This window comes from Nicotiana attenuata, unplaced genomic scaffold (genome assembly GCF_001879085.1).
Source record: "Nicotiana attenuata strain UT unplaced genomic scaffold, NIATTr2, whole genome shotgun sequence".
In the NCBI taxonomy this organism is placed as follows: Eukaryota; Viridiplantae; Streptophyta; class Magnoliopsida; order Solanales; family Solanaceae; genus Nicotiana; species Nicotiana attenuata.
Window position 1 is genome coordinate 40747 of NW_017676063.1, and position 12121 is coordinate 52867.

Sequence of the window (12121 nt, forward strand, 5' to 3'; positions counted from 1 at the left end):
GGAGGTAAAATTTTAAATTTTAATCTGCAACGGGAAGCCCCACATTGAGGGGTCGCTCCCTGCCAAAGACAATTTTATACTCAGAAATCAAACTCAAAACCTTTAATTAAGATTGAAAGAATACTTACTCACTCCGAAATGACTTTTGTTAGTGGCTGAACACACATTTGGTAATTTAATAGGCGAGTTGTTTGATAGTATTACTTCTTTAGTTTGGTATATAATTAAATCTACCTTCTTAAATTTGGTAGATACTTGTCTTCTGTCAGCTAAAGGAGAGTTTCGACGTAACTGGTAAAGTTGTTGTCATGTGATCAGTAAGTCACGGGTTCGAATTGTGAAAATAATATCTTGCACAAATGCAAGATAAAATTTGCGTACAATAAATCTTTGTGATCCGATCCTTCTCCTAACCCCGTATATGGCAAAATTTTAGTGCACCGGATTGCTTTTTTTGTCTTATGTCAGCTATATCTTAACTGTCCAAAAGGTGACAATGAATGAGCATATATTATACAGGTTTGAAGTTGCATCATTCATGACGATGAATAACCCCCTATTCCTCGGGGGGCAAATAAATCTAAGATTAAAATAAGAAATAATAATGAAAGACAGCCAATTATTTCTAGTTCACTATATTAAAAAGTATATAAAATAAACTCAAGTTGTTTATCATGTATAACGACTTATCTTTTTAAAAAAAGAACGATAATAAAAGGCAGGCTTTGTTGTTTTGCAAGTCTTTTTTTAGTCGAGACTTAAAGTTATTATTTTGGCCATATGAAAATTTTGGACATATCCATTTATAGCTATTATTTTTTAAAAGGTCATATACGTGAATTTAAATTAGTTAAGGTCAATGAATATTTAAGTGAGTACCTGTATTTATTAACTATAGTTTAAAGATAATTATATATTTATTGGGTTGGTATAAAGTATAAACTCCTCGATATGGATAAGTATTTACTATTTATTAACTTAATTTCTTTCCTCCTTTTTCTTTCTCAAGCCTTAATTGAAAATTGCGCCGGCCTTTCCTTTACGACTTTTTAATTATTTTATTTTAGCTCTTTTTAGCTGACGATCTATTTTTTCTTTTTTTAATATTTCGAGTGAATTGGAAATTAACTGAAAGTGATTTCATCTTGAGAAATGACGATATTGTCAAAGCTTGCTATTGTTATATCCAAAGGGACAACTAGTATCAAGAGAATACCATTTCGAATGGTCAAAAGGCAATTTCCTAATTTTAATTTTGTAATTTTTTCTATTTATAGATGAACTTGGAAAAGATAAAAAAAATGTTCCATACGTAAGTACCAAAGAATAAGAAATGAATAGAAAGAAAAAAAAAACGATTCTTTTAGTAGAGAAATTCCTGCTAAAAGAGCCTTATATTTGCTACGCGAATCAAAATTAGTTGAGCTAGTCGGTATCAAAAGATGGTTATAAAAAAGTCTTACTATATTTATGGAACTAAATCTGATATTCTTGTCAAAAAGAAAAAAGAAAAAAAAGTATATATGATCATTGCGACAAATGACAATGAATAGAATCTTCGAATAGCAACTGTGTTCACACAAGAGACATTTTGGTAAAATACAAAGAATTTAATTAGCTTCTATACACTACCTGTTAAAATAAAAAATATGCTATATGTCATTTGAAAATAGTTACTAATAACTCTATCATAAGTATGACAACTTGAAAAACAACATATTAAAATCAGACGGAATCAAATTTTAAAGTTATGGATTTTAAATTTTAAAACGAGGACTTCAAGAACTAATAACTAGATTTTAAATTTAATATATGTATATATTTATTAAATTTTTTAATATAAAAATATTTTTTGAGCAAATTTTACTAGATTTTATTGAACTCAGTAGCGTAGACAGAATTTTCGCTAAAAAAAGCTGTAACTAGTGAGAAATAAACCAATGAACTTACAAAAGTTTTGAACATCGTTGATCAATAAGATATACTTTTGGACTGTGTTAAGGAGATTCAAAGTATAATATATAAAAAAAAAAAAATTTATTTTATATATACTGTATAATTTTTTGACGAAAGAAATTCGAGTAAACCCCCACCCGCCCTTAAATCTGCCCCCCAAATTTTTGCATGGTCCACATTTGTACACCCAAAATAACAGAAAATGGGTTTTTTTTTCCTAACGTTACAGCTTTTTAGAGGGGTGGCGACACGTAACACATGCAAGAACGTGTCTTGTGTACAAAATAGCAGGCGCTTTTATTTCCTCATTAATTAATACTTTTCGTTTTTTTCCTTTCACCAAAAACCATCAAACCAAAAAGATCATTTTTGACCGTCTGATCTCTGCTACACCAGCACGTTTGACCTGTCACTCAGAAATCTTTTATTTTTTTATTTTTTTTCATTTTTAATTTTTCCATTGATTATGAGTGGAAATAAAAATATTCACACTCAAATTGAGAAGTTTTATTTTGTGTCTCATACAACTGACACTAGTTGTATGAGACTTCTTTTTGTCTCACAAAATTATGGACCCCAATCTTACACTGCTGGGTCCAGAATTCTGGGTCCACAAAACTGTGAGACAAAAAATTACCTCATACAACTAGCGTAAGTTGTATGAGACACAAAATAAAAAAATTTCTCAAAATTGGTTGCTTGTACCGTCAAATCTCTCGGTAATATAGCGTTATTTTTACTGAAAATTTTTAATTATGCTTTTTGAAGGTAGGTAAGATTTGCATACATTCTACCTTTTCTGGACCTCATTTATGAGATTACACTGCGTTTATTGTTATTGTTGCTACTATAGAGAACATATATTATAAGTTATAACATAATATAAAAAATTGTTTCAAAGAAAACGTTACCATCGTAGTAGAGTATTGTTATAGAGGAAGACGATTATAAAGTTTGACTCTATTTTCATCTCTCGTTTGATTCAAAGTTAACACCGTAGTCATTTACTCCTCTTGTTCCAATTTATATGATGTATTTTCAACCAACACAACGTTTAAGGAAGAAATGTCAATGTTTGAAATTTATGATCTAACATATGCTAGTATTTATGTGATAATAATTTTTTTTTAATTTACAATCTAAACATGTTATAATATTTTTTTGATTATAAAATCTTTTCATTAAGATATAATAAGAAGTCTAAAATTAATTGGTTTAAAATTTAAAAACATATCAGAGCCCGTTTAGATTTTTAAATGCTGAAACTGATTTTTTAAATAAGCATTTACGTGTTTGGATAGACGTGCTGAAACTGATAATAAGTAGCTGATATATTTGATAGAAAAGTGCTGATAAGTAATTCTTTTATTAAAATGACTAAAATCTCCTTAAAAACTTACAGAAGATTATAAATTAAGAAGTTTCTTCGTAAAGAAAAAGATGAACAACGAATATGGAAAAAAAAGAAAGTTAGAAAATTTATTTTGGGAAAATATTTTGTGAATTGAAAAATATTATTAAAGATAAACTAGTAAAAGCGTTAGTCAAACTAAAAGTGCTTATAAGCTAAAAAGCCACAAGTTGGGGGTGACCAACTTAATGACTTATGATTTTAGCTTATAAGCGCTTTGGATGTTTACCAAACGCGAAGATAAGTCAAAAGGTGCTTATAAGTCAGTCTGACCAGCTTATAAGCTTAACCAAACGCCCTCTCTCATTTTTTTTTTAAACGGACTAAAATCTCTCTCATTCTTTTTTAAACGGACTAAAATAAAAAAGTATGTTGCATAAACTTTGGGATATTCTCTCTTTATAGCCAAACGTGTGAGAAAGATTGAAGTTGATAAAAAGGGAGGATATAAAAATATGGAGCAAAGTTGTCGTAATCCCTACATAAATGGATTGACTTAGAATTAACAAGTCTTTTGACCCATCCAATCGAATGGCAAACAATGTAGAGATGTATACAGAGGAAAATGGAGAATTTCCAAAGGAGGAATTCCTCCATCTTATTAATCATGTCTCATAATAATAAATATCTAGTACAAGATTTACTATAACATCAAAACTATTAAAAACAAAAATATTGAAAGAAAAAAAAGGGCTCGAGACCTTTCAAGATTTTCCCTAATTTATCAACATCTCACTCTTTTGTGGTAAATCTTTTGCTTTTTTACCCCCTCTCTCTATCCTGTTTTGTTTGTTCCACAGCCACAAAGTCTTTCCTATTTACAAATATACCCAAGAGGAATTGAGGAAAATACCATTTCACTACTGCCCATCTTCCACTATTGTGACTTTACTAGGTAGACATTCTCCATTGCTATGGACATTGGAGTCTGTATGCAGTTCAAGCTGAAGTCGAACGATAATGTTCTCGTCGGACGAGGATAGCCGGGGCTGGATTTCGTCGAAACTTGGCCCTAAAACTTTCTCAACCCATTGTTCTAGGCTTGTCCGACCACGGAATAATCCACCTAGTATCCGGTCTACTAGATTGTCTTCCACTTCAATTGAGACCTTGTCATCGACGACCATTGAGAATTTCGTGGTTATTGTTTTCTTGATCTCACGTCGAGCAAAGGGAAATTCAATCGGCTTGAATTGTATGGTATCGTCCACTGAACTGACGAGTTCGTGAGGAACTGATGTAACTGAGAATCGCCTGTTTTCAAGGCCGGGTTCTTCTTCGTGCTCAACAGTTAGATCACTCGAGTTGTGCGATCCATCAGTTCTATAATCCTCAAAATCTGCTGCTTCATTAAGATCAAACGAAAGTCCTAGATTCAATTCTTTTCTAGGTCTTGTAAGCCTGTCTTCATCATGCAACCAACTCGCTCTTCGCTTAGCACTCTTTTCACCCGCTGTTAACTTTAACTGCCAATTGGAACTAGCTAGTGAGATGAGCTTCTTTTCTTCCATCAAATACTCATTCCTGTAACTCTCGGGGCTCATTGCAGACCAATTTCCGGTAAGGATGAATATAACATTGCCGAGACTTATCTCACGGCCATGTGAATCAGTAAGCCTACCTCTCTCCATGGCTCGTTTTATGTTCCCGCGAACTAGCACATTTGCTTCATCTATATCCTCGAGCATAATAACTGAAAGTGGATTCCTCCTGACAGCCTCTGCGATACGGTCTATAGCTGTTTTGCCACGGAAACCTACGTCGGACTCTTCATCATCTCGTCGTGAACCAAGGCATATCATTATAGGACTGTTTCCGCACGTTTGCTCAGCAAGAACTGATGCCATCTTTCTCTTGGCAAATCTGTCGGGACCAGTGAATAACAGCCATATGTCACCCTTTGGTGCACCACCGCGCTGTCTCCCGTTCCCCAATCTGCACCTTGACACAGCGGAAGCTACAGAAGAGGATGCATCTCGCTGCCACCACGCTTTTTCCATTAGACCCTTGAGAAGCCTTTTAAATGTATCAGCATCTAACGCACTAGCAAATTTGTCAAGTAACTTGTTTTGAGGCACAGAAGATATGCAGCTGAGGAAGTCCTTCGCTTGATCTTCCAAAGTTTTCTCACCGGTAGTTCCGCTCGGTTTTTGACCTAGAACCAAGTCGGTCCTAACAGGACTGCGTGGAGGACTAGCCGCTGCCTTTTCCGGTGGTTGGCTAGCCATTTGGGTGGTGTTCAGTTGCAGGCTCACTCCCAGGGTTCTGCTCGGTTGTAGCTTAGGCTGTAAAGGTTGACGCAAAAGCAGGTTCGGGTTATACGACCCAGGCATAGAGAGAACAGGTGATACTACTGTTCTTTCATGACCAACATTGTGCTGGAAATTAGGATGAAGCTGCAAGCATGTATCGTTCCACTTCTTTTGCAGTTCTTGAGTCTTCTGCTGCAAAAGTCCTTGATCCTTACTCTGCAACGACATCAAAATACAGAATTGATTCATCCGCTCGCACGCAATTTAAGTCATCCTTAGGTTTTCATTAATCAAGTAACACATACCTGTGACAGAGCAGTTACTTTAGTATCATTCTTTAGCTTGGCATTTTGCAACCATTGAGGCAACTGCGGTCGAGGAGATTCTGATTTAGCTTCTTCAGCAGATGAATTCTCAAACTCGGATACAAGTTTCGTCAACTCGTGTTCAAACTTCTCCTTGCACTGGGGACAACACGACGTCCTCAATCTCGGATTTGAATTCTCCGGTAAACACCTCAGCAACGCAGGCACTGGGGCGGAGGTAAAGCTCTTCAGTGGATTCATAGGATCCAAGGAATTTCCAAGAATTCTTTCATTTCCAAGCCTAAAGGTTCAAACCAGTAACCAAATCAAAAGATCGCTCTAAAAACAAAATCGGAAAGTGAACATATACACATATCTAAACATCCAAAGAATAATTCCAGAAAGAGCATCTATTACTGGATTACACACACAAAAGATTCAAAGATACAATTTTTATCCCAAAATGTCAATTCAATGACTCAAGAAATATTCCCAAAGATTGATATTCAATATTCTAAGATTCAATTTTTATCCCAAATTGTCAAATTCAGTGACTCAAAAATGTTCCCAAAGATCAATATTCAACATTCAAAGATTCAATTTATCCCAAATTGTCAAATTCAGTGACTCAAAAATAGAATTACTGCAAACCAAATACCTTGGAAATATTCCGGGATGAGGAGATCTTGAAGCAATAGGAACAGCTTGAAGATCCCAATCATTTTCCATAGTAGAATGATAAACCTGACACCTCAAATAAGTCTCACAAGTTGCTGTACCAATCAACCATAATCTATTATTACCCTCTCGAAATCGCGCTAATAACTTTCCCATTTCAGTCACTGCTGCTTTTCCAATCTCAGAAACCATAGCTGGTTGTTGCTGCTGTTGCTCAACCAGCCATTTCAAATCGCCCAAATCAAGAATCACTCCTCCACTACTAATTTTCCCCTCAATTATCCCTACCAATTCCTTAATCTTGTTCACAATCTCGTTTTTATCTAATTCCTTCTCCATTTGAACAATTTGTAAATTCTTCAAAACCCCTTCTCCTAATTCCCTTTTCTCAATCTTCCTTAAAACCTCCTTCACCACACTTTCCGGCTCGCCTTCCCCGACTAAAACCGGGTTTCTTTTCTTACTTCTCAACAAAATTTCCAACACCCTTTTCACTTCTTCACTCCTTTGTAAATTCCCCAATCCCCCTACCCCTAATCCACTCCCTACCCCTAACCCACCCCCTCCACCCAAACCCCCACCCTGATGCTGCAACTGCAACTTGGGATTCAAGTACATATTGCGAGAACTACCAAGAGAAGTATTAAAAGTAGCCAAAGTAACATCATTACTATTATTATTGCGAGCACCACCAAGAAAACCGGGAGAAGCAGTAAGACAATTATGATTCAACGGAGTCGACACAGTCTGTGTCAACGATTGTTCAATTGTTGCCTTAACAGCTGGGCTAGAAAAACTAGCCTCACGCATAACACGACTCACACTAGGATCATCGAGAATAGATATAATCAATTGTTCTAATTCAACTTTCACAGCTAAAAGCGGCTGTTGTTGTTGTTCAGGACAACCTCTACGTTGATGCGCTTGTGCCCGCTTTAAAGCGGCCATAAGCGCATTAGAAATCGGGGGCTCAGTCCCCGATGGCATATTCTGTGCCGTAGGTAACCGCTCCAGCGCGACGCTGAAGCAAAGCTCCAACGCTCGGCACTGGAGCGGGTGAGATGAATTAGGGTGTGAACGGATACATGCTTGCCGGAGAAATCCGGTGGGTGAAGATAGTAAGGTTGCTGCCACGTGTAACGGCGTCGTTTGGCCATGGTTACGGCGACCGGCTTCGGATATTGAGTGGTTTAGTACGGCTGCTGCCTCTGCCGTTAACGTTTGTTGAATCGTACTCAAACCTGCCCTCATAATTTTGAACAAAATTAAATAAGAATATTGTACACAACTCTATAGAAATGAAATTTGAGAAGAAGATGAAATTTGAGAGAGTTTTATTGAGTTTTCTCTCTCTATGTTTGAGTTTTTTTTTTCTCTCTCTAGGAAAGATGATGATGAAGATGATAAAAGGAAATGAACAACACATGCACACCGTTTTCTTTTTTTTTCATTAAATACTCACCTCACTTTCTTCTTTCCTCCAAAAATATCCCCTTTTTACTTACTCTTGCAATGACATAATCTAAAATATTAAAATAATAGTATTGTTATTGATTTATTTTATATGGTTTTGAAAAAGATGGCGTAATCGGTAAAATTGCTGTCATATGACCAGCAAGTTATGAATTTGAGCCGTAAGCTACAACCATTTTAACTTTTTTTTTAACCACCTTAACGGAAATCCTGCCTCTGTCACTGTATATTGCTTTATATAAGCTTGTGATCAGAGGCGGATCCCGGATTTGAAATTTATGAGTTACTACAATGACCTCAAGTCAATACTCAAGTAAAAATAATTTCTTGCAGAAACATAGGGTAATAGTATTGTTATTGTTTCATTTTCTATGGTTTTCAAGGAGAGATGTGGTGTAATTGGTAAAATTGTTGCCATGTGATTAGGAGGTCAGAAGTTCGAGCTATAAGAACACCCTTTTACAAAAAATACAGTGTAAGGCTGCATACAATATACCTATGTGGTCCGAACCTTTTCTAAACCCGCGCATAGTGAGAGCTTAGTGCACGGGTTGCCTTTGCAGAAGGCTGTGTCGTACATTATACACTTGTGGTCCGACCCTTTTCGGGACCCGGCGCATAGCGAGAACTTAGTGCACGGACTGCCCTTTATATTATATTGCTTTATTTTCTTGTTGTTCCATGAAAATAATATACTCCTATGTTTGCAAACTATTAAATTTTAAATTAGTTCTAGGTTTTTCATTGGTTATTCGTATTGCAACCCTGATGGATTCGAATTTGCGTTCATTTAAAGGGTAAAACACTTCTTATCAAAATTCTTTTCGTAATAAGACTCGAACCCGATACATCTACTAAATATATAAGAATCTTACCGCAAAGCTGGGTGGTTAGAATACTTTAGTTAAGTGTGAGAAGTCCTTCTCTTTTTCTTAAATTCGAATATCATCATATGAAATAATATGTGGACGACATCAATATCATTTAATAATTGATATATGTGTTTATATTAATAGAAACAAAATAAAATATTAAATAAAGTAACAATATATATATATATATATATATATATATATTAGAAAGTTATTACATCAAATTTTAATCTTCAAACTACAATAATTATGCTTTAATCACAAATAAAATAATAATGAGGAGCTCACTCACGCAACCATTATCAATTTGAAAAAGGAGGAAAGTTTTAGTTAAATTGATGATCAACGTAAAACTAAATAATTTATGATAAATTATCATATTGTTAAATTTTAAAATTTATGTATGATAAATAATTGTTGATGGTAGGAAAGCATAAAAAAGTTAACGAGGCAGATAAAGGAGGACATGGTATTGTTTGTTTTTATTGTATGTTCCTTTTTTGAGTTTTAGGTGGGGGGGGTTAAGGGGTAGGGGTTGAAGGGGGTAGGGGGGAGAGAATTTATGGAAGAAAGGGAGATAAGTGAAAGTACTTTCAGTTGCAAAGATTTCTGGAAAATGCTCTGTGGACAGAGGAAAAAACCAAACCTGCCCTACTTTTTGTGTCATCTTTTTCTTATTACTACAACATTTTCTGAATTCTTTAATCAAAATGGTTTCACCTTTTCATGTTGCTTTATTGTTATTCTATAGTTGTGATCGGACTAGTTTACGTGTGTCTCAACTAATTTTATAAGATATTATTTATTATTTTTCACCAATATAGATATCATATAACTTTATTTACTAAAAATTGGACCTTAATGAATTACCTAGTATTTTGCATCAACTAGGGTTTGAACACAAGAACAACAACAACACACTCATTTTTTTGGGGAGGTATAGCGGAAAAATTTGCTAGGAGACATTGTTGTTATGTTTTTCAATTATTAGTCGAACTTATGTTATCGGGCTTGGTATTAAACCCTCGTAGTTAGAAATCAAATGCTTCCTCAACAACGATATGACTGTCGGATGAGAAAGATCAATCCTAAATAAGCTTCAATTGATTCGTAATCCCACAAGTAGGAGTGTTCGTCGGTCGATACGGTACGGTATTTAGACATTTCGGTTCGTTTTTTCGGTATTCGGTTTCTTAAAATCCTACACCAATACCGTACCTAATTAAATTCGGTATGGTTCGGTTTTTCTCCTTTCGGTTTCGGTTTTATTCGGTTCGGTAACTTCGGTTTATTCTATTTGAATACTAAGTACTAACTAGTGCATAGAGTCATAGACTCTAACATTCTTAATTAAAGTACTCAAAAATACAAAACTGAAAATGTTTGTTGACAAAAAATTTGTCCAAAACTAACAAATATCGACCCAAATAGAGAAAACTGTACGTAAAAGAATATTTGATCATTAGAAATATCTTGTTACTTGTTTAGAGTTAATTGATGAACTTAGAGAATAAAGGAAAGTAAAATTTAGATTTTTTATATTTATGTTATAATTGATAATATATATTTTGTGGAATATAATATATATTTCGGTACGGTATCGGTATTTTGGTATTTTATTTTAAAATACCAATACCATACCTAATACCATTTTTTTTTTTAAAACTTAAACCAAATATCAAAATACCGTATACCAAATACCAAATTTTTTTATTTCGGTACGGTAATTCGATATTTACCAAATTATACACGGCCCTACCCACAAGTGAGGTTTCTGGAGAATAGTGTGTACGCAGACCTTACTCCCATGGTAGAACATAGTGTTCAAGCGACGGATTCAACTGAACCCAGAACTTTCGACACAAAGTAAAAATTTATATATAAAAATTCATTAAAATTGGGAAAATAGTAAATATGACACCATAACTTTAAAATTATAATTGGTTTAATGCTAAAAACCTTGAAAGTTGAATGCATAAGATTTAAATATTAGATCCGCCTCTGCTTACTCCTACCTTATAAAAATAGAGAAGTTGTTTCCGATAAATTCTTAACTAAAAGAATTTGAAGTTCTTGATCCATTTTGTTGACCACTAGAAAACACCTTTAATGAGTTCATTATTTTTTATTATTTTTTCACAAATAAACAAAACAATCTTATGTCATTGTATTATTTTCAAAAGATAATGGAGGGAGAGAGAGAGAAAGAAGCAAGAAATAAAATAATAGTACTAACTAAAAGTTGAAACCTTTTTAAAGAGTGAGATGAGGAGATTCATGAGTAGCTAAGATTGCTTTTTTATTATCTCTAAAAAGCTTTTTTCATTCACTATGACTAGATTGACTGCCTTTTTAGTTCCCTCATTTGTTTTGCAATTAGTTTCTTCTTAACTTTTTATTCATACACAAGTATACCAAACACTTTTCTGGCGCGTGTATCTACTTTACTATTTTCTTCTTCTTTTTCTATTTTTTTGAAAAAATTATTATAACTTGACTTTTTAGTTTGTTTTTTTCTTAAGATGGAGCCACACCCCTTAAAAATCATTTAATAAATATTACAATGCACAAACTTTTTTGCTCTTAATTTTAGTGGGTTCCTCCATTTAATGCTAAATAATTCTATTTAAGATTTTATTTCTATAGTTATCTCATATCTAAGATAAAGTCTTCCTTCCGCATTAAATTGTGATTCGTTTGATGTATGCTTATAATAATTTTAGAAAGTATGTCATATTTTACCCCCTCCCCCTTCCTCTCTCTTTAAATAATACTCCCACAATAAATAACCAATTTGCCTTTTTATTTTGGTCCGAAATAAGTGTCCATTTATATAATATCAAAAAAAAATTTAATATACTTCTCCAAAATTATCCTTATGTACGTATCCATAAAAAGTCTTTTACTCATCACTTTAAATTATGCTGAACATTTGATTAAGGGTAGTTTAGTCACACTAACTATTTTTGTCAACAACAACAACAACAACCCAGTAAAATCCCACAAGTGGGGTATGGGGAGAGTAGTATGTACGCAGACCTTACCCCTACCCCGAAGGCGTAGAGAGGTTGTTTCCGAAAGACCCTCGGCTTAAAATAATAAGAAAAACAAAAGGAGAGAATATTAGTTTCACCATAGAGATCATAGGAAAAATAGGAACATAAATTGCAGAAG

At 34.1% G+C, this 12121-nt stretch overlaps 1 protein-coding gene across 1 annotated transcript; it reads right to left on the bottom strand.

Annotated features, from left to right (window-relative positions):
- Positions 1-3894: 3894 nt before the first annotated feature.
- LOC109220714 (protein SUPPRESSOR OF MAX2 1-like) lies at positions 3895-8021 on the bottom strand. Its single transcript, XM_019385174.1, has 3 exons — positions 6583-8021; positions 5925-6225; positions 3895-5835 (listed from the first exon to the last, which is right to left on the bottom strand). Exons 1-3 carry the CDS (start codon positions 7851-7853, stop codon positions 4228-4230), a joined length of 3180 nt encoding a protein of 1059 aa, XP_019240719.1. The 5' UTR covers positions 7854-8021; the 3' UTR covers positions 3895-4227.
- Between the last annotated feature and the right edge of the window lie 4100 nt (positions 8022-12121).